General features: G+C 26.0%; 1 protein-coding gene across 1 annotated transcript; it reads right to left on the minus strand.

The window, feature by feature from the left end:
• Positions 1–4,190: 4,190 nt before the first annotated feature.
• Positions 4,191–5,924, minus strand: LOC119666529 (G2/mitotic-specific cyclin-B3-like). Its single transcript, XM_038075812.1, has one exon. It carries the CDS (start codon positions 5,868–5,870, stop codon positions 4,191–4,193), a length of 1,680 nt encoding a protein of 559 aa, XP_037931740.1. The 5' UTR covers positions 5,871–5,924.
• Between the last annotated feature and the right edge of the window lie 19,549 nt (positions 5,925–25,473).

A 25,473-nucleotide genomic window follows, 5' to 3' on the forward strand; every position in this document is an offset into this window, starting at 1 on the left:
TTTTTTGAGACTGCAAGTACCAGGGATTGTTCTCCTGCCCTGTTACGGTAACTCCCACTTAAAGAAATAAATTATACAGAAGAGTTTATTTTATACTGATATTTTATTTAGGGTTAATATGACTTAAGTTATGACTTAATCAGATTATAAAAGGAATAAATGTGAATAATAAGAAGAAATAAAAATTTTAATTACAAATTTAAGCGAAACTGATTTTCCTTTTAAAAGAACTCAATTTTTTTTTATGAAGGTGAATTTATTATTTTCCTTAGAATTAAAAATTTTAATTCCAGATTCACTTTCAATGAATTTTTCATGCTTTCCATTCTTAAAGTAATTTTGGGTCATAAATTTTATTTACAAATTGGAAGCATGTAATATTAAATTTTATACTCATTAGAGCAAATTAAAACACGATTTATACAATTAAATAAAATAACACATAATTAAAGCATACAGATACAGAATAATAATTATAATCAAACACGAAAGATATTTCTAATGCAATAACTTACAAGGCAAGAATAGAATAGGCAACAAATGAGAATATTCTTATTCTTAGGTATCTATGTATCTATGTTATGTATCTAGAAAGAAAACAAAGAAAAGTAATTAACTAAAAGTGTAAAGAAAAAACTTCATGAAAATTTCAATTTCATGTTTTAAAAAGTTTTGTAATGCTTCTTTTTGAATTCTGGACATATAAGTTTTTTCTACCAGAATTCTTTAACCGAAACATAATCTGTATATAGAAGTTGATACTATAAACTTTAAATCTTGTTTGCATGAAAAAATTAATTTTTCGATTGTGGTATATGCAACCACAGAATATCTATTTACAGTAAATTTGTATAAAATTTTTTTTACTTGTTTGAACATACATTTTATGCATACATATGTATATCTGTATATCGATGCACATTAGTATATGTATCTGAGCAAACGGTTTTCCACATTTTTTGTTTTGTTTTAAATTATTTTTAATTATATCCAATATGAGGTCAGTTTGATCAATCAAAATGTTTTGTTTTTGTCATAAATCATTTTTGTTGTAATTTTATACACGAGCTGGTGGTCGTTACACCTCAAAACATTCCAGCGAAAAAGCAGAGGAAACAATCTGAAAGATACAAATGAAAACGTACTTTGATGTTTCGGAAAATTATGATTCATGCGTTACTACACTTGCTGTATACGTGTTTCGCTTTTGTACTGGTAAGAATCTATCTCGGACATTAAGCCAGCTTAGATTTTTGACTGAAGTGAAGCATAACACTAAATCATAAAATATCAACTTCAAATTAGTTCGTTGTCGTTAAGGTGCATACAAAAGATATTTTCTTACATGCAAAGCCATGTTAATATTTATATAAGCCAGTTTACGCCAAATAAAGGCTATTAACCCCGTTTTTATGACCCTTGCAGCACATTCTGTGTTCTTCAGCTTTAGCTTTATCTGGCATGGAACTAGCAATTGTACCAACAAATTAGTGAAAAAATGTGAATTAAAACAAAAATACATCATTGCTTTAATTCGTTGGATTTTGTTATTTTTTTTCTTTTTGTTTATGTATTTTTTTTTATTTAATTTTACGTGTTATTAATTTGTTTTTTGATATACTTAACGTTGTTGTTGTTTTGATTTATGTCAGTTTCGACAGCTGCTCACTTGTCAAATCAAAGTGCTATGACGGTAGCTTTTCTTCTCTTTTTTATGGTTTTCCAAAAGACTCTTGGAGGATTATGCGAGTGTGCATTCAAAAGAGTAGCCAGAGGAGATTTAAAATTATAATGTACTTGGGAAACAAACGACTTAAGTAACAAACTTAAGCTTATGTAATCTGTGTAATGCAGAAGATTCAATATGCTTTGCGATATGTCTTTACGATATGAGAAGTAAATATCCATGTCAACCTGTGTGTACCGATTAGTAGTTGTCTACTGTCTGCTTTTAAAGATATGTGCTTTAAACGGACTTCATGTTATTTATTACTGCAGTTATCTTTAGAACTTGTTAGTTTATAACATTAACTGTTAAAAAACTTTAACAAAGACTTTTATATTTTTCACACATATGGTGTGAAAATGGTCTATTCAATTCAACAAGATTATCGTATGCATTAAAGCAGATATCGCGAAACTCATAATACATATATACTGTCTAAATAGATAAGATCTTAGAGTACGTGAGCGTAGAAAAATTCCATAATAAAATTGTTTTGCAAAGTTTAAGTATGATCTAAGAGTACAAGAGAAGTCCTATGCTGCAATGGGAGATACAGGAATTGATGATGATGCTTAAGAGTACAAGAAATGAAACCGAAAAAACAGAGTTCCCACTTTTAGTAAAAAAGTCTATGTGTCTTTATAAAATGGACTGAAATTAACAATAGAAAGAACAAATAGATAAATATAAAAAAGGAAGAATTTGATGCTTTTAACTGTGAAGGCGAATACACTGAATCAGTTTGACAAATAATTGATAAAACTGTAGTTAAAGGTAAGGCGACAAATCATAATAATAACAATATTAATTAACAATATAAATTATTAATAATAATACTAAGCTAGAATTAACTGGATCATATGTTCAAAGTACAATTCGTTTATAATTTTAAATAAAACCTTCCAAAAATTTATTGCTGTAAAATATTATATATACCAACTGATTTCTTATTTCTGACAGATTTTGAAAATTTGAAGTAAAACAGAGGAAACACAGCATCAACACAGCATGTTTTTTTATAAAATCTATATTGTAAGAGTTAATTTTCAAATGCTTTAAAAAGTTTGGCTACAGAAACACCAGATCAGGTTCAGACCTAAGATTTCGAAAAGTTTAGGCTGAAAATCTTTATACTGATTTTGATATAAGATTATGTTACTTTGATTTAACCTAGCAATAAAAAGAATAGATAGTGATAAAATTATTTTACTGAAAACAATGCAGATATAATATGTTCACACTCTGATGATTTAGCACTATTTCCCATTGGTATAACTATATTAAGAAAGGTTTTTTTGGAGTTCGAAATTTATTGAAATCTAACGCAGTGGTTTAAAAAAATATGAAATTAAGTCTGAATAATTCAACAAATCCAAACATCTCTACAATGCTAACAATTTCAAAGAGAAGTAATATAAGAACATTTAGCATTTAATTAAGGCATAATTTTTGAATCTTTGTTTGAAAATTTCTGTGGAATGAATTTTAAGAATTTTAAATTGAGTAATTTTAATGGACACTTTTACAATAAATTCGTTATGTACAATTTCTACTTTCTCTTTCAAAGTTAGCACCTATAGCCTAACAAATTATGTACGGACTATAAACTAATTAAATAAAAATTTGAATATTTTCTAATGTTACTAATGGATGAGTACTTGGCAATACACGAAACAGTTTTGTGTGGTCAGCCAGATTTTAATAAATTAATTAAAATTTTTATTTTTGTTTCTTCATTACTGTTCGAACCCTTCTAGTTAGCACTTTTCTTTTATAAATTTGTGTACACTTTCACTTGATTTAATTGGCTGATCATGTGTTTATTTCAAAATGCATGTATGAAATAGAAAGCATTCAGACTTTTATGACTAAAATATCAATAAATAAATTTATATAAAGTTTTCTAATCGACACATCTTTGCTCTTCAAAGAGCTTTGAATTCATCTAATAGGGTTTTAAAAGTTTCAAAACTATAATGAAATAATATATAAATATAATGAAAATCTAATTTTCATATCGACAATGAAAGGAGTGTGAACAGTTTATAAAACAATTTTTTTTAAGAAACTTGAAAAAAATAAACTTCCGATTTATAAAACTTGGAATTAAGTTATCCAATAAGAACATCTGTTTGACAGAATTAACATTGTACGAGTGTACATAAATAATAGTATCCTATCTAGCAAACTCTAGGAATGCATTTGAATATATATTTAATTCGAGTGCACTACAGAAATTTCAGAAATTTTTAGAAAATTTCGTAAAAGTCGCAGTCTTTTTTGTATTCTCACAAAACTAATATAAACCAAATTTGCTTAAAAAAAAATATTTTATAAATTGCATAATGTTTAGTATTACTATAAAAATATAATGTAACAAACACACAATAAAACAGATATAAATATAAAATAAAATAAATAAATACAAACAAATACAAAATAAATACAAGTTTAAACTAAAATTTTAGAAATTGTTGAGGTTATCGAAACTAAAATCTAAATTATCTTCGAAAAGTCTTACAGTGGTCATCAATGGTACTTTAGCGACTTCGTGGAATATTTCGCGAGAATATTTTTTTCGTATAGTCTTTATTTTATAATTTTTTACTCGATGTAATCCTGCATTTAGTACGACTACAACCATAGCAAACTCTTCCAATTTATATCCACTGTAATATTCTAGCTTTTCGGTCCATCCTTTCTTTTCACCGAACATACGCAACGCCATATACAAAGTTGCTGCTGCCAATTGTGAATCGCTAAACGATATTGTCACATAATCCATTAATGCTGATTCTAGTATATAACAAGCCAATGTTAAGGTTACACTATTGATTTCAGCACAACGAGCATACCGACGTAGAAAATTATATGACAAAGGAATGCCTATATCGTAATCAATTGTTTTTAACACGTTCATCTCCATTTTTATAAGCTCATTGCGTTTGTAGATACCATTACATACATAGAGAAAATCTTCTACCAAAGGCACCCTTTGTTCATCGTACTTACAAGCAATAAAAAGTGCAATGGCACCTAACAGTATTATCTGATCTTTATTAATTATAACACGACACAAATAGAGATCAACTATCTTAATAGCTAAATAGAGCGTTTCATCGTTTAAATCAAATCCCTCTTGCACTTTAACCATCCAGTCAATTAGTCGAGAGCGAAGCGATTTAGATAGATTTATTTGTTTTACCATATAATCTGTAATAGGGAATTTTTTTTCCCGTTCTTTCAGGTAATCGAAAATATCCTTTGCGTAATGAGATACTGCATAAGGATCATCCCAATTTAATTTATCAAAATCGATTGTTATATTATCACAGACCACTTCGCTTTTATCATTTATTTGTAACTCTGAAGATGTTTTGGTAGCATCACAGCTCTGTGAAAAGTGTACGCACTCCGCTCTTGGCATATATTCAGCTGTAGACATGTGTACTGTCTGTTCTGTTTTATTAGATATATTAGAAATACGGGGAGGAGTTGGTTTACTTTGTAAATCAATCGACATTGGCATGGTAGGCTTAATTACAGCAAATGGTTCAGCAAAGTCATTTTTTTTAACGTTTAAGTGTGCTGGTACCATAATTTTATTTATCTCATTCATTAATAAGTTATTTTTATTCGATTTTGTTGTAACCTTAGAGAGATTTGAAAAGTCACTGTTAACATTCGCGACGTTTTTTAATATTTGTTCATGCTGACCAGTTCGATTGTCGCTCTTTTTTACCGTGATTTGTTCCCGAGTACGCTTTTCTAGATACAATGTCTTGGGCATGGTCATTTTTACTTTATTTTCGATTTTTTCAGTTTTTATTGAGCTTTTCGCAGTCTTTTGTTTATCATGCGTCTGCACCATATCTTTTAATATTCGTTCACTTTTTTTTAACATGATTTCCTGTTTAGCAATCTTTTCAAGATTTATTATACTTGTTAAGGCCATCATTCCTGAGTTATTTGTGAAGCTCTTTAATGCAGCGCGCTTGTTTTTTATTGAATTTTTTTCGGGATTTTGTTTACCATGAGTTTTTACCGTATCCTCGTTTTGATCTCGAGCTGTCCTTTGGAAAAAATCCTTAGGAAACATTGATACAACATATTCTTTATTAGATTCATCATTCAAGGTACTCATTGTTTTAGATTATTTACTTGTCCTTTTAGCTCGAGATCTATTTAAACTTTCTTTCATTTGTTGAAAAGAATATGTATACAAAAATATTTGATTGAATATTCTATGATACATAATTGAAAAAGTATTTTAGAATAAAATAAATGTTGAACTAAATTTAGACACAATATATTTATTATTATTATAGAATAATAAGTAGCTCCGTAGACTTTAATCATATTTTTATAGAGCATAATAAAAACATAAAGTTTTGACTAAAGAAGCGTCATTTTGGAATCAATATATATTTGAAATGCGCTAATTGAGATACAACATAGCAACATTAAATATTGTAACCCAAAAACACTTTAAACATTAAAAAACAGCTCTATGGACTAAATTAGATTATACGAACATTTCGGAATAAAGCGAAACAAAATAGCAAATTGTTAAGTAAGGAAAGCACTATTGTTAAGACCGATTTTTATTTGAATTTGTCTTGTAATTATAATTCAATAAATCCATAAGTATTTAATGTGTACTTAAAATTTGATATATTGCAAAACTCGTCACGGGTTATATGTTAATAATAATAGATAAATAAATTTTATTTTTACATATATAAATAAATATCAAGTCTTGAATATGCTATATTAAATAAAATTTTTATAGAATACTGTTAAAATTTGATTAAATCTTAGCGGTTAAAATATTTAAATGAATAATAAGAGTAATTAAAAATTATATTAAAAATTATGTTAAAAGTTTAAAGAACGAAAACTGCATTTGCGATTGTTCTGGATATCGTATTAAAGAGATTTTTAATATTTGATTTCAATTCTTTGAAAAATTTTCTTGATATTTTTTTTATAATTATATTAAATAGTAGCAATATTACAAGTGAGTCACATATACTTTTAGAATGCCCTGCGCTAACACACATACGGAATAGGCTCCTGGGAATGTTTATTCTTACGGAAGAGGCAATAAAACTCTGTAAAGTAGGGTCTATACTTCTTCTTATTAACACAGAAGAAGGGGGCGGGGCCAAATAGATCGATCGCAGTGCTACATCCCATAACAATAATAATAATACAAGTGAGTCCATTTTGTAATAAAAACAAGTTAATTTTCTGATTCAATTATTTAGACACAATATATTTTATTTTTATATAAAACTATTTTAGTTAGTGCAAATATTGGTAATTTCCGGTAGACGGCGAAAATGCCACAGCTGTAAGCTTTATATATATAATATAATTGTTATAAATTTCTATGGAATGCAACATATTAAAATGAAATAAAATAAAGCTAATAGTACTACTATTATTGGTAATTTGAAATAAATAAATTTAAATCTAAAAGAATATTCTAAATAATTTAAAAATTTGTTCAATTAAAACAAGTTATATTTATATTTTAATTTATGTATTTAAATCTAAAAGAATATTCTAAATAATTTGAAAAGTCGTTCAATTAAAACAATTTAAATTGGCTTAAATAATATTTTTTTGTTAATGTTAATTTATTTAATAATTACAGCTTATTACTAATTCTAAAAAAAATTGTATGCATTTTGATTTAGAGAGCAATGCAACCCTAACCCCTAATGCTTAATGCAAGTTCAAGATAACCTTTGGCAAATGCTTATCGCTAAAAGCCGTTATTGATGCTACTTGTATTAAATGAGTCATTGTTTGAAATAGTTCCGTACGCAGCAGTCAACAAGAATAGGAAGTCTTAACAAAAATTTCTACATACGCAATTTATGTTTTATATTCTTTATGAACTATTTGTGTTAAATTGTTTTTAATTCGGAAAAAAGTGGCGTTTTTAATTTTAAATAAAATTTAATTGAAATAAGTGCTTTGTTTTACGTTATGTCTTTCCACAATTTTCACTGCATCTTACTGTTGTTGTTGGTTTTTCAATATGGAATCGTAGCTGTTCTTATAGCACCAATGGTAAGTCATTAATAATAAATAATTGCATATAATATAAATGATTATTTAAATATAAATTAATAAAAATTCGATATTATAATATATTTCCAAAACTATTATTGATCAAGGTAAATTTTATGAATTTTAAATGCACGCAACATAATTTGCAGAAGAATTCATATTAAAGGTGACCAGATATTTTAATTTTTTTTTATATTCTAAAAAAAATAGTAATGGTTTTGTACACTAAGCGGTTTATCTAGAAATTGCATCAAATGGCTTAGCAGATTCAAAATAAAATAGAATAAATATTCAAATATTTAGTCTTACGAAGTATATTTTATTGAATTTTGAATGAACTCAACATTTAATGTTTTGAAGATATCTCAGGGTGACCAGATATTTTCATTTTTTACTTTTGTTTAATTCTAAGTAAAATTAGAAATTCAAAGCCAAAAGTATTAGTTTTGATAACTAAAAGGTTAATCTAGATATATAACTGAAGATTACATAAGACTTGTGAACTTATTTTTTACACAAGATGTGATACATTTTTTTTAACATTATTATCACATTTTTAAAATAGACGCAATAGGTAACGTTAATAAGTTAAAAAGATTTAATCTATTACGACTGTTTACTATAAATAAAAAAAATTCTAACTAAAATATATTAAAACATAAGTAATTGAAAAGTATTCAGAATTATTAAAAATGTTCTACAAAAAATTTTGTAGATTTTAAAAACGTTTATATGTTTATATAAATAAAAAATCATTTCAAAAATTGTTCTTTGACTTAAATTTAATATAATTTAGTTTATTATTTAAATTACAAGTTATAGATAAGAAATAAATAAATAAAACTTTTTCAGTTCAGCTGGAAAATTTAGTCTAAAAGTAAAACTATATGACATAATATTGTAGTACATTATAATTACATTAATTACATTATTTTTTAATAGTAACGGTATAATTTAATCGATTAGTAGGCAATAGTAGCTTGTACAAATGATATCATCTGATACCATTGTAATTAGAGTAAACACACATCATTTACTTTCTTGCTATTAATCCTGTCTTCTATAGTTCTTTACTCCTACAAATTTTTCTCTTTATAATCGGAATTTTATATTTTTTTATTAAAATCTATTAACTTTGGTAACCATGGGTTAACCCTAGACATGCTATTGTCATTAAATGACATTAAAATGACATTATTTTAAATGATTTTGTAGCGCGTTATATATGAGTATATAATTATTTTAAAATATATAAATATTAAAATTACTTTTATTTACATTAAATTTAAAATTTAAATGATTATGATGTATTTTTAAATTGTGTTAAATTTGATTAACTTTATACAACTATTTAAAAAATTCATGCTATTTGTTCCGCTTCAGTGAAATCGCTTCTTCTTTTCTTTTCCACTTCGTATTAAAAGTATTTTTTGTGTATTTTTCTTTTTGTGAAAATAGCTAACTAATTATTATATTTTATTATTAAATATGTAACAGTTTTGAAAAGGAAAACTTTGTATCAAATCTTTAAAATATATACTTTGATTGCATAATGCATAAATCTGCAATAAAAAATATTGCATGTGTATTTCGTTAATAAAAGTGGAAAATGAAAAGTTATGTGGAAAAATAAAATGAAAAATGTAGGAAGCAAAAAAGATGAGAAAATGTGTTGGCACAGATTAGGCACAATTAAAAACTTATAATGCGTAACAGTAAAAGATAAAAGTACCCGCAATTTTTAAGAGGTGAGGAAATTATTCAATTTGATATGCTGTTTAGAGTTTTTGAAATAAAATTTTTTATGTAACAATTATTTTTTCGCGTCTTATTATAGCATTTATGATATCTTCAAATTTCCAAATTTTTTTTTATTTCTAACATTAATCAACCCTTGCCAAATTGACAGCTTTAGTGTTAGCAAACAGTGGCATAATTGTTTATTGTTGAACGCATTTAACGAAAACAGAACGCTTTACCACCTTGTCATTGCTGTCTTTTGACCAGAGTTGAAAGTCTACGTAAAAAGGGGGTTTTGGTATAGTTCAGTGACAATTCAAGATTAATTAAAGATTAATAAGTTTGATAATATTTTGACAGTATGGATAGCATAAAAACTCGCTTAATTAAAAATAAATTTTTGTAGTTTAAAGTTTTCTACACTATGAGTCGTTTCTATATAAGAAATAAGAAAGTTATAATTAAGGCACTAAATTATTTTAATAAACTTTCAAGAAATCATACAACTGAAAAGGATTTAAAAAGTTCTGAAATAATGAATGATCATAGTGTATAGTCATATAGTTGCTTAATAATTTTAGTATACCTAATAGTATGATTTCCAATTTAACTCTTATTACCTATTTCATCCAAGTAATTTCAGCATCCAAGTAATTTCATTTGTAATACTTAATATCCATTTCCATTTACAAAAACTCCCCATAAAAATTTTTATTTTATTAACTTTGCTTGTTTGTTAAGAGAAATCACCAGCCATCTTCTGTGTTTATGTCCAAGCACGACCAGAATTAGACTGATACAATATTCCCACTGCAGCTAAATCAAATTATGATTTGTTATATTGTTAGACTTTGCTTAGTATAAGTAGTGAATGTTTTTAAATAAATTGCAAAATTTAAATGAGTTGCTATTTTAGAAAAAAACATCTAAGCTTATTTATGTATTTTTATAAATCATTATTATTATTAAAAATTTCTTATCATTGACCAGATTTCTTTTTTACTTATTTAAATTTTGCTTCAATTAATAAATCTGTCAAATTGTGATCTTTTGATTTTAGTTATAATATTTTACAATGTTTTATTTGATATTTTTGGTGTGATTTTACTTAGTTTATTTTAAACTAAGTTGATAAGCGCAAAAGCTCTAAGTCAACCTCATTAGCGACCTAAATCAAATAAACTCTTTTAATGAAAGCAAAGGAAACATATTAACTTTTGGGCGAATATATTGTAGCATATTCCGCTTTCAGTTTCAATATTAGTATAGGCCTTGTTTGATAGTAAATTACTGATATCTACTTAGATTAAAGATTGAACATATAAACAAATGTATAAACAAACAAAAAGACATATATGATTATATGATTTTTGTAGTGCTTAACATTTCGAATTTGCTTTATAAAGTTTCTGATATTATTTAATTATAAAAGCGTGTGTACTAAAAAGGTTTGAATAAGTTTGGAGTGAATAAAAAGAAATATTTGTTTTAAAAAGTTCTTAACAAATTATTTTATCTATTGTTGCCTTTAAGACCTCAATTCGCTTATTACCACATATAGGTACAATTATAACACATTAAGGTTTAAGTCTGTACTTGGGCACATTTTCCAATACTAAAACCTTATTTGCTAGAAATTTCCTAAGTATAATTTCCCAGCAACCCCTAACTTTTTTCGAATTTCGATTTTATTTCGAAAATTACTTGAGAGCTCAAAACATACATACAAAAATTATTGTATGACAAAATCATATTTGCACTGCGCAGGCTTACTACTTTTCAGAGACACGGATTTTGTGATTGTAATTTAAAATAGCATAACAAGTGTTTCAGTTCGAAAATGTATCGAAAATATTGCGATATTTTGAAAAGACTTGAAAAGGGATTGCCAAGCAAATAAAATTTTCGAATCTAATAGAGCTAATGTATAGAACATCATTTCTTTCAAAAAAAAAAAAACGCTAAAAGCGATGAAAATGCATGTCGAAATGGTAAATGTTTTGGGTGACGCTGTTCTTTTAAAAGTAATGGTAATTACTAATAAGTAATAGTAATTATTTAATTACAATTGTTTGATTATAAATAATAATAGTAATTAGTAATAAATAATATATTAGTTCAAATCAAGCGTTTCGAAAACCTGTTTAATCAATGATTACTGCATCCGTTAAGAATGTAATGAAAATATATATTTTATTTTGTTTTTGCGGAGAGGAGGTTCAAAAATGTCTAACGCATCGTCACTATGCCGTCACAATAGTGATATGTCCGGTTTGCACGGACTTAAAGCAATCCCCCTCATATACCAGATCGTTTCCATCCTGGAACTTAGAGACGTGAAAATATATTAGACTTAGGTACTTCTAAATTACTTTAGAAAAAATTAACAGAGTTTTGTGCATTGTTTATTATGAATAAAAGTGATGATTAAAACCATGATTTTGAATGAACACATGAAATTAAGGAGTGGTGCGAATCAGTCTCATCGGATCTGAATCGAGTATGTGTGAAGAAAACGATTAAGTATGCGTTACTGTAAATATTTTCGTTTACAAAAAAAAAAATCTGTTTTAGGCTAGTCTTCAAATTTTTAAAATAATAAATCTTAGTTATTATTGCAATCTTTTGAACAAGTTAGATTTAAAAATTTAAAAAAAAAAATTTGAGTTACTGAAGAGTAAATTAATTATTCGCAAAACAATATATTTACTAAAAGAGTTCAAAAAACCATCATTAAAATCAGTTAAGCACACTTTTGTTCTTTGTAACGAGTGTTGACATTTTTTCTACAAATTGGTTCATAAGTTTGTAAAAAAAGACTCGGGTTACTGAAGATAAAGTAATTTTCTATAAAAACAATCCAAAGAAATTAATTACTAAAATGAATGAATTACGCTGTTGTTTTTTGTTGCGTTTGCTGCAGTAGTATTCAGACTGTTATGACAGTGTACAGACTGTAATGATAGTAGACGGCCAAATCATCGGATTTAGCTTTTTTCTGACTTCTGATTCTTTTCACTTCTCGAAAAATTCTTTCGTAAGACACCTAAGAAAACTGTTGTTGTTTTGAAAAGCTAATAGAATTGTTTTGCTTTGAAATTAACGTGAAACCTACCCAGTTAATACAACCCTTAAGCAAATTTCGAATTTCGAACTAAATATCGGTTAAGGAATAAATTTCAACATTGAATACCAACGAAGGCAGCAGAGACCAAGTCTCATAAAGGTTAAGCGAGAGTGCAAAAATTTTCCATACAGCAAACTGTCGTCGTAGTCGTTTGCGAGCGTTTGTCAGTGCGGCAAAAATAGTGAACAAAAGTCAGTAAAAATTCAGTCAGTTCAAAAATACAAAAAATTGAAAAATATTGAAAAAATTTCTAAACTATCTACGAATTATTTTAAAATGTTGCTGCTTAAATTAAAACAACAAAAATTAGTAAAAATTTAAAAAGCAAACTTAATTTGGACAAAACTAAAAGACACAAAACTGAGGTATTTGTGAAATTCTTCAACTTTTGGAGTAAAAAAAGAACAAACCGAAAAAAAAAATTTGGCAGCTCTTAAACCGCCGTGTCACTAACTCACTTACTCATTGACTGTGTGTGATTACCCCACCACTTCTTTGCTTGGTGCTACTGCACTTGAGTTGTTTTGTCGTTTTTAGGGGTGTGCCTGTCAGTTTTGATTATTCTTTGCTACTCTCGAAAACTGTAGAACACAAAAAAATAAATAAATAAAACAACTAAAAGATATATATACTTCAGCACCCAAAAAACTGTTCTCATCATCAAAAATAGTGATTTTCTCCAATAAAATTTGGTAGGAAAAAAATCATTTCTTTTAAGTGCAAATCAGTCGTAAAAATCGGTTTGAATATTTTTAGCATTGCGCATTGTAAAACTACTGAAACAGAGACAGATAATTGGAGTACAAAAACAACAAAGATAAAACTTTTGCTCATCGCAACGTTTATTTAAAATTATTTTGTATTTATTACAAATATACAAAATATTTAATAAATTTTAAATTCGAAATTGAATTATTTTTTGGCTACTTGGCGACAAAACTTGCGACAAATTGAAGCGAAATGACTTCGATTCGGAAATTCTGTATTTATGTGGTGGCATTTGTTGTCATTACAACGCTGGAATCGTTCTACGTACAGGTGAGTCATCGTTCACTTCATTTCACATCACTTCACCACCCTGGAGTCCTTCCTTCTTCTGTTACTTCTGTTTGTTTGGTTACTTTGTTACATTTATTTTATTGTTGTCTAAGGGTTGCAGGAAATGGTTGTAAAATCCTTAGATTAAGGATTCTTCATAAAAGTCCATAAGTTTACTATTTCCTATTTTTACTTAATTTAATTATATACATATTTTTTATTTATAAATATTTTAAAAAGAGTTGCAGGAAATGGTTATAAAATCCGTAGAATTAGAATTCTTCATAAAAGACCATAAATTTACTATTTCCTATTTTTACTTAATTTAATTATATTTATTTTTTTTATATATAAATATTTTTGAAAAGAGTTGCAGGAAATGGTTAAAAAATCCACAAAATAATATAAAATAATATTTTTTTTTTATATATAAATATATATAGAAGAATTGCAGGAAATGGTTATAAAATCCGCAAAAGAATGATTCTTCCTAAGCCTACTATCTCCTATTTTTGCTTAATACAATTATATATATTTTTTATATTAATTAATATTTTCAAAAGAATTGCTGAAAATGGTTATAAAATTCCAAGAATAGAGATAACATACTTTACAAAATTGAATAAGTTTATTCTTTCCTACTTTTGCTTTATTTAAAGTTATTTTTTTTTATTTTTTCAATATTATAGGAGCGATTGTAGAAGTGCTTATAGGTAGAATTCCAAAAATAAGAAATTCTGTTTTTTTCTTAATTTCAAAACGATTACAGGAAATGATTATGAAATTCATAGAATAAGTATTCTCTATAAAAGTCCAAAAGTTTCCTATTTAGTATTACTTAATTAATTAAATCAAAATATATTTATTTTTTTATTTATAATTATTTTATAAGGTCTGCAAGAAATGGTTATAAAATTTAAATAATAATAATAATTAACAATAGTTCATTAGTTCATTATTTTCTATTTTTGCTTAATTTTATTATATTTTTTCTTTATTTGGAAATATTTTTATAAGGATTAGAAGAAATTCGTATAAAATTTAAAAAATTAGAATACTTTACAAAAGTCTATAAGTTTATTATTTTATATATTTGCTTAATTAATTAAATTTTTTTAAATTTATAAATATTTTTAAAATAATTGTAGGAAATGGTTATAAAATTCCAAGAACCATTAGATATTTTATAAAAGTCCATGGGTTTATTGTTTTTTTCTTAATTAAAATATATTTATGTTTTTTTGCAATATTTTTTAAAATATCTTTAAACTAATTGCAGGAAATAGTTATAAAATTTGTAGAAAAGGCAAATTTTATAAAAGTCAATAAGTTTATTATTTTCTATTTTTGTTATTTTTATTTATTATAAATTCTTAGATATTTCACAAAAGTTCATAAGTATACCATTTCTTATTTCTATTTAATATTATTACACATTTTATTTTTTTTATTTATATATTCATATATATTCATAAAAATATTTGTAATCACAATAACAATAATAGTAATAATAGTAAACAATTTATATTACGACGAATTCACAATAAGTTTTTTGATTATTACTAGGGTTAGGTCGTTTATTTAACATATAAATGTTAAAAAATACAAACAAAAAAAAAATTTGTTTTTTGAAATAAAAAATTATAATTATTGATTTGTGTTAAATATTTAATAAGTATAATTTTTTATTTAAAAACAAACACTTTTCGACTTAACGTAAATGACCTAAGCTCAGTAATAATCAAAAAACTTATAAAAAAATTTATAATAAAAGATTTAATATATTTATTTATTAAAAAATATTTATAAAAAGATTTATATTTAATATCACAATATTAATTTTTATAGATATTAAAAAGGTATTCTCAAAAAGATTGCAGGCAATTTGTATAAAATTCGTAAAATAAATATATTTCCCAAAAATATATATGTATATTAAAAGTATTGTTTTTTTTATTATTTTTGCTACTTTAATTACATTGAATATTAATATATTCAATTAGAAAATAATGTTATTAATTTTAATAATTAATTGTTTACCGAATTTCTTGGGCTGATTATAATCTCCATACTTAGTGGTCTTTAAAAATACTTATTGGTGTTAATTGTCCGTATATAATTTCAGACAAAAGTGCCTCGCAATGGATCCCGTCAAATTTAAAATGCAGGAAAATAGTTTTCTTTTTCATTTATTAATTTTAAAATATTAATTTCTTATAAACAAAATATCTATATAACTTTAAAAACCTATAGGTTTAAAGCTAAATATTTATTGCTTACCTTAAGTTAAAGGTCAATTATGATGTCCTTCATTAACTATGATTAATTATTATTTTATTCTTTATGTAATTTTTTTTATATGTATATAAGGTAGAATAAATAACCATTAATTATGGTTAAGAAAAGGATTAGATTTTAGAGGATTTTAAGTAAGTAAACACATAAATAAGAGTTTTTTTACCATTTTTACAATGTTCTTTATTACGATGTACTTTATTTATGTGAGTCACAATAGGCTTAAATAAAATTTATTACTATATAATTTTATAATAATACTATGAAATTGTATTTTTATAAAAATCTTAGAACTGTAAGAAAAACAAATAATTATATTTCTTTAAAGCCATTTCTATTATAAATCTCTAGCATAGGTTGCGAAGTACTATTGCCCCTTCTTACAATAATATATGGTATACAAAAAAAAATTAAAAACGAAAAAATATATGAAAAAAATAAAACCTTTTAAATAGTTGTTGGTCTGCAAGAAAAGTGAAGAGGTTTCAAGTTTTGGACTTACCAAATTAAATTTAAGTATTATTTAAATAGAGTTATATTTTATTGTAGCACTAGTAATTAGAGTATAAGTGGTCTTATTTGTCAAAAAAATGGCTAATTATTGTGAAAACAGATTTCAAAAAAAAAAATACAAAAATATATATTAAAGAATTATATTTATTTATTAAAACAAGTTATATTGGATTAGATTAAGTTAGGTTAGGTTATTGGGGTTGTCCGAAGACGCATTTAGGCCATAATGTCCATTGTGATACCCTTAACAATTTGACACCATTCACTATGACCATTCAGTACTGGTCAGAAAGCCATTGACACGATCTAAGGAAATAGAATTAAGCTCTCTTGGTGAATTGAAAAAGTACGACTCTAAGTAAAAAAGTTTATGTCTTGCGAAGCAGGACATTGGATTGGGTTAACACTATTTTAATTTTTTTATTTGAAATTGAACAAATTTTTTTTTATTTTATAATAATGAGCAATCCAAACATTGTTTTTTTACAATCTTCTGTCATTTTTCAGTTAAAATCATTATTCTTCTATTGTTGGAGGCATCTTATCTTTTCTTTGAAAAATTATCACAGATGCAAACAGATCACGTTAATTTGTGTTTAATTTTACATCACGAAGTGACTGTTGTAGAGATCGAAACAAATAATATTATTTAAAATTCTTAGAAGGTAATTTCTACGATAGCTGCGAACATTATTGTTTGAAAAGTTGATGCAAGTGAATCTGATAGTACTTTTTTTAGCCAATATCTTGTCAGGAAATGGGTGTGGTAGAGAATTGAATGATTAAATATCTAACGGTTTTCTTTTTTATGGTTATATTTTAATCCGTAAAGAGATTAGAAATATTGCAGAGATGAGAAAAAATAATAATAATTTATCAGTCTTGTTTAGAGGTTAATTTTAACTAAAAAAAGAATGTTGTAGAGACCGTAGTGATGAGTACTTTTTCCTAATGTTACCTTTTGAGTTTAATTTTACGTATAATTCAAGTTCTGAGTGTTACAAATCCCAGAACATATGATAATCCTTTCACAGTTATGCTTTCAGGGTAATTTTGCACTAGGGAGGCTCGTTGTGTAAAGATTCGGGCAATGATTAACTTATTTACACTTCTCTTTTGAAGTCTATTTAACGTCAGTAAGAGAATATTACAGAATATAGAATAAATAATAATCTTTTAATAGTCATCTTTTAAGGTCAACTTTACGCCAGCAAGGGAGGATTGTAAAAACCGAAATACATGATATTACGCAGATAGAAATTTGAAACAACAACAATTTCATATTTGTCGTGACCATGGCTGTCTGCATAATATAGCCCTAACGACGTAATATTAGGAGTGGTAGCGGTAATAAAATTTAAAATCAATGATTTGGTTAGGTGGTAGTAGCACTTAATATATAGGATTTGTTTTTTATATTACTATTTCAATTCCTATAATTTTTTTAGTACAAATTTAAACTAATTGTTTAGTCAGTCATAAGTTATGGTGTAGTTATTCTTACAATTTAACTAAGGCCTTCCTTATGCTGAATCGCAACTTTACCATTTTTAGTCGAGTTCTGTCTTCTTTTTTGCAAGACCATTCGAGTAAAACATTATCCTGATTCACTTTTCATTACTTTTTACTATATGATTATAAAATGGCTCGATTTTTTACTATTTAAACAGTGATATGCAAAAGGAACTTCATATATTCAATTTTTTATATCTAATTCATGGCCCATCCGAACATGATTTTACTTTTTGCTTTTTTGGAAGTGGTTAATAATAGTGCTTTACTTGATCTGCACTTCTTTAGCGATTTTGGTTCTACTTATACACCGATTTTCTTATGTTCCATCCATGTAGTTCTCGACCAGTATAAGGAGTTAAATACAAATTTATATTTAAATTGAAAACTTAAAATAAATGATTTTGATTGCCACGTTAGCACAAAGATGAAGTAAGAAACTTTTATGACTCAAATTTCATCACAAACAACAATTACGAGTGGTTTTATGATTGGCTTTTAATAAGTCATACTTGATTATGTATATTACATTGAAAGCTAAATAAAGAGATACAAATAAAAGAATTTACATCATCACATATTTCATAATATTATATGTGTTATATTGGCATGATGACATGATGCGTCATGAGGTAAATATGTGGATACAGATCTAAAAACATTTGGAATAATTTTTTTATGACTACGATATGAAAATATTAAAATATTTTTAAAGTTACTTTTTTAATTATGTAAATACAAAACAAAATTATATGCAAAGTTATATTTAATTACATAACATCCAAACTACTTCGTGATAAGATATGACGCTACGAGGGCGCCCTCGTATAATAAATTTTGAAATATATTTTTTTAGGTATTTGTCAATGTAAAAATTATTTAAAAAGACTTATTATAAATGAGTTATGGGGAATATAGTGTTATTATACTTCCAACTATGATAATGTTTTTCAGTATCAATTATTTTCGTATTTTGAATGTTGACTGACATATTAATTAAGAGACATTGATTAAGAGAAAAAACTCACTACTTCGAATATTTTCAATTTTTTGTACCTTATATTGATATTGATTCAGTTTTATTTCATTATATACCATGTGTGGTAAGTGATAAATATTCACATTACCGATGAATTAAATATGTACCATATGAATTACACAATAATAATAAATATTTTTAACTTTTATATTTGCATTTCTAAAAAATTGATAGTACAGCAAAAATTTACAAATGTGCTGTATTGTATCACTTAATTTTAATTCTTGTATGCATGATGTTTTCTTCTTGGTGTAAAAATTTTGATAGCTTAAAAATAAATAAAGCCATCAATATATATGGCTTAAATAAATAAATAAATTTAACAATTAAAAATAAAATATAATTGATTAATTATATTCAATTATTGTACAGCTAGTTTATGATTTCCTTCTAATATAAATACAGCAAGCGAATTTGTTATAAAACTTTCACAGCAAATTAACAAAACTCCAGAAAAATGTGCAAACATATAAGTCAAGTGCGGCTTTAGGTTAGTTGGTTAAAGAGTGCTGACTCTGAGCTTCAAATTTGGCAGGGCACGTGTTCAATTCCTAGTCTTTGCAGTTTTAAAAAATTATTTACGAACAATTAAATACAAGAACTATTTCCAAGACCACTGGCAATACTCGAAACAGCTGTATAGTCAGTCAAAAATTCAATTAATTAAAATAATATAAAAAAGAATTTTTGTTGTTGTAGTTCACTACTTTCGAAAACCTCTTTATTTTAATTTAATTTTTTTTCTTGATGCTTTTTAGAATAATATAAATTAAATATTTTTAGTTCTATATCAATTTAATTTTTTTCATTAAATATTTATAATATTAAATAAAAGCTTTTCAAATTGTTCTTATTATTATTTATTTTCCATTAAAAAAATTTTTGAAATTGTCATCCAACACAATGCCTATGAAGTCAATTAATTATTGTCCATTACTTTTTTTACTGAATATCCTCAATTATTTAATTACTGTATTTCTTCCTTTTGCTCCTTGTTTGTTTTTGAGCTTATAAGGATGAGATTTTGTTTCATATGGTTCATTTTTCAATTCAATTCTATTTTATCATTTAGTTGTTCAGTTCAGAAGGACTTCAAAGGAATAATCTTCTTATGTACTTTCAATTAAAAAGGATATGCAAAGAAAATACGAACAATTTGTGTAATTAACATAGATGAAATAAAGTAATTTAATTGTTGAGTAATTTCGTTTTAATTGCATTATTCAATGATTACATTTTCAATATGTTGATATTTTCACAATTTTAATACAATTTTGAGAAATTTGTAATTCATTTGAAAGTTGTAAATATTACAGTATTTTATACATATACCTATATGATTATATACAGGGTATACCATGTCAAGCAACATACGTAATTGCTTGATTAAGTAATGAAAAAAATAATGTTTACATTTTTCGTATTAATCGGGATAATATTTATCTAATAAAACTATATCTGAAAGAAATAAAAATCTTAAGTTCTTTGTTTTCCTCGACTAGCTCGACTATATACAAATTTCCATTTGATTAAGTGTCCTTTAAAATAATGTATAATAAAAACTTAAATGAATTTAGAAATTATGTTATAATGGAGCAAGTTTAGTTTATTTGAAAAACTGTTTGTCAATTTTCGAAACATCTTATATATCTCAAAATTGCTATGAATATTTTTTTGTTCCTATTTTTTACTATCATAAAAATATATTTGTGTGACTTGAGCTATGGAAACAAGACGCCAACTAGCTTTCATATAATTTCATATTTCAACCGAAAAAAAAATTTAAAGTTGTTTGGAAAAAAATAGATATAATAAACGAAATTTTAATTATCAAAAAGACTGCTCCTTTTTCCTAATAAAGCTGATTCAAGATAAGATTTTTCTAGAAGATACTTCACTATTATATAGTGAATAGTAAGAAAACTGTTCACATCTCAAAATTCAATTCTTGTTCAATAAATAAATTCTATTGTATGATACACCATTGAAATAACTGATACTATCAGCTGCAACAAACAAACACTTTTGACAGATCATGCTAGATAGATCTTTGAAAGTGGCCAAGTGCACGTCCTAACGCCATGCGATAAATACGACACAAAAGACCAGTTCAACACTTCAACTACACGTTACAAATCTTGACTCAATTGTTCTGTTGTTATTGTTGCTGTTGTAACTCGAAAGGATCTGCCTGTGTAATCCCTGAATTATGCTGTAATTTAATTTGGTGAATTTATGTTCTCTTTAGAATGCATTTGCAATGGAAATGACCAATTGATTCTCCTTATCGTAACATTGGTGTCGCCATTGGAGACCTTGAATTTCAAGCGCATGTTTCGCTATAATATTTAGTCTAACAGTTATCGCCCTGATTGGTTATATCATAGGTTAAAGATTTATAATGAAGACTTCGATTATCTAACGTAATCGCAGTAATAAGTAATGTCAAATAACAAGATTTTGAAACCGTATTATAGGTTAAGCTCAATTTTCTCACTTTCTACACCACAACTCCTCTCATTTTTATTAACTTGTTTTTCTAAAAGATACAAAAACGTATCTGTTATTACTTGTTTTTAATTTCTCTCTTTCTCTCCAGAAAGAGAGAGAGAGCTGGCCAGCTGGGCCATTTCAGAATTTAACGATCCCAAAACCAGTTTACTACACAGACCATACTTGAACTAATAGATATAAAATAATGTGTAGTTATTTTTAAAAAATTATTAAATAGAAGTTTTAAATTACAAGTTTTCTGGATTTTGATAATAGTATACAATACTCTTATTGTATTTAAAATCTATAGAAATATTTAAATTAGTGATATTTGGATCGAGCTCAACAACAGAATACTCGGTACACTTAAACGCATTACTGCATTTTGTGAAATTATGTTATTACCGATTGTTGAGCTACAAAGGCATTAAGTTTAATAATATTTTATGTTATTAAATAAAACCAAACGTCATTTTTTTTATTATAAAATTCTATTATGTACAAACGAACAGTAAGAAAATCAACTGATTTGATCGTTCATGGAGAATTTTATCACAAAATAATTCTTTTATAGCGTTTTCGATTGGTAAATATGTATTCAACCTAGATTTACTCTCGATCTGTAAAATTTTGTTGCTCAATCGAACATTTTTAGAGTAATCTTACATTTTTGTAGTAGTGTGAGTAGACATTTATATTTTTCAGAAATACATATGTATGTATATCGCACTAAATCACATTTTATTTGTCAAATCATATAAAACAGCTGTTAATTTCAGGGTAATTTTTCTACTTTGACTAAATATCTAGAGTGTTATAAGCTAATTTCGAGTGTTATACGTTTAGCCCCAGATTCACCAATCGGAAATAATTTTGCATTAAACGAGCATCTCGATTGAGAAAATTACCCCAGATTTACCAATAGAAAACGTCTAATGGTACGCCATAATTTATACTTATATATAAAATATATTTATATAAAATATATTTATGTATTTAATTTTATATATATTTATATATACATATATATATATTATTTTTTTTTATAAATAAATATTAAATCGGTTTGACTAATATTATTAAACAAATATTATATTGTCAAATAATATATAATGTTGTAATTAAATTGTATATTATATTATCATCGATTTAATATATTGATGAATATAATTCAATCTTTTAGTACACTACGTGCAGCAGACGTTATTGCTATATTGTAACGAATGTAATATATAATAAATAATTGAAAATTGTTATTTTAACCTTTAAGGTGTATCATTAGAACTATGTAGACGTAAAACTAAATATAAATAACTGTATTACAATTAAGAATTCTATTACGTTGTGGTCTTATCAATAAATTTATACGTTGTAGCGGTCGTTGCCATAGCCACTGAAACACGAAACACAAACAGTGGACACCATAACCCCATGCCACCAACCCACCTTATTTACGTGTTCACCTTTTATCATTTATGATTTTTTATGGTTTGAGTTGGCCTACGCCTCGCCTGTCTTATATTCATTTATTTGTTACATTTGTCAGTTTTCATTTAAGCACTTTTCATTAGGCTCTTTTTTTCTGAGCCTTGCTAAGTTCTCGTCTGCTTTGTTTTAACAAATTGCAAAAACATTTTTTGTCTTTGTTTTTTTTTCGTAGTATTTTTTGAGTCAATAAATGAATGCGCCACTAATGACTTTTTCATATTTTTAATTTTTATTTCTTTATTTACTTTCTTTTTTGGATGGGGTTTTTTTAAGTAATTCCTTTTCATATCAATTTTAGTGTGTTGGTATATTTTTTGGAGTTGTTTTTGTTGTTGGGAATAGTGTTTGAAGTGTATGAGTGCTGCTTCTTTACTACGCATGAATGCATTCATTTTTTCGTATGGAATTTTGATTACTTTTTATGCTGAGTCCTTTGATGAAGGGAAGAAACCCATGATCTTTTTTTTTGTTCGTTGAAAGTTGTTATATGGTTTGTTTGTTTTGGTTGATGTTCAGTCGTATTTGTTGCTGTCATTGTATGGTTTTCGTGTATGACTAATTGGAAATTTAAGTATTTTTAGTACGCCCACGTTTAAGAAAAAAGGTCAATTAATTTATATGTTTGTATAACTGAAGGAAATTTTTATTTTATGGTTATCCTTGATAGGAGTTCACAGGAGTATTAAATTTTTTTACATTAGTGAATTTGATACAAACTATATAATGCATTCTGAAAGAACATATGTGGAGTTCTGAATTGTGGCTTTCAAAGGAGATAACCTACCTTAACAATGTTTCGAATATTGATTTGAACAATACTCGATATCTAAATAATATACACATATTAAATGTTAAAAAATATTATTTTGAAAGTTTTGCAATTCTAATGGTATTTATGTACAGGAATAATGCGTAAATATTAGTTTATTTTTCTTGCTAGAATACAACAAAAAACAGTACATTTCTAGTCTAAGACTGAAGGAAAGAAATTAGCAACACTGCTCCAATTTCAATTTACGATCAGATATAACCAATTTCTGGACTTTTTTGATGTTTTCTGGAGTAACCACCACAATTACACGACCAGAACGTTCACCATCATCGGTGTCTGTGCGACCACAGTTAAATTCAGCAAATCAATAACAAATGGTTCTTTTCAATGGAGCAGAGTCCGGATAACACTTTTGCGCCATTGCTGAGCTTGTACAGTATTTTTCCTTATCAAGAAGCAATGATAAATTAACACACGACATTGTTTTGAATCCATTGTTTTAAAAATAACAAAAGTAGTTTCACTTTAATGACTGTCACTTTTTTCTGACTAATCGAAATGTCATGTTAAAGTCAACACTGCAAGCCCTTTTAATAGCCTTACTTTATCTGTATACCTCATCCTTTAAGTTTTTAATGGGATTGTGTTTTTTTAACTGAACGTTATAAATATTTATTTGCCCTTCATTAGCTAAGTTCTTTGTTTTTCAAGGGGTTAACCTTTTTTGAGAGAGATAAATTTTTGGAACACGGTTTTTTGAATTATCTGCCATTACATTATATAAGCATTTGTCATCTGGGCACTTGGTTTGCTGTTATATTCTTCTCAGTCTTCACTATATACAGCAATTCTCTGTTAATAAGATGACACATCTGATCTCTATGTATATACTAAGATAGCCATTGTTGGAATAACATCATATGTCAATTTTAAGAACTTATCGTGGAGTAAGTTATCTTTAATATATTTTGATAATTCCTATATATACTATAGATGACCTAATTTTTTAGTAAAACAAGTTGAATATTTTTGTCTTTCTAATTTTTTATTATGTATACATTTCACTATTTTATTTATTGTAATGAATTACTTATATATATAACCAATTATTACGTTTACATGAGTAACATATGACACATTGTAGTACAAAACATCTGAGTGGTGCTTTGAGCAATATTGAAGACTAGTATGTTTGAAGGCTTTAACACTTATCTAAATATTTGACTTTTTTTATTGAATATTTCCAATTAGTTTTGAGGACAATTCTTTTTGATTATTAAGTTAACATTTTATAAAAATGTAAATGTATAAGTTCAAATTTTTAAAAAAAATTCAATACAATTTCAGATTGCAAAAATATTATACCTTTTTTAGTGTACATTGATAAAATTAAATATTTAAAATATTTCTATAACTTTTCGTTTAATTTCATTAAAGTAATTTGTACAGAAAAAAATAATAAATAAAATTTTTGCAATCAATTAAAATACCCATTTGCTTGATGCAATTTAATTAAAAAATATACTTTTTAAAATACAACAAAAACGTATAAATTTACAATGTATAACTCCCCTTTCGGTATATAGACCTGTGGTTTGAACTATGCCGTGCCCAGACAAAACCAGACTTCAATTTCATTAGCAAAT

Source organism: Teleopsis dalmanni, chromosome 1 (assembly GCF_002237135.1).
Source record: "Teleopsis dalmanni isolate 2A chromosome 1, ASM223713v2, whole genome shotgun sequence".
NCBI lineage: Eukaryota > Metazoa > Arthropoda > Insecta > Diptera > Diopsidae > Teleopsis > Teleopsis dalmanni.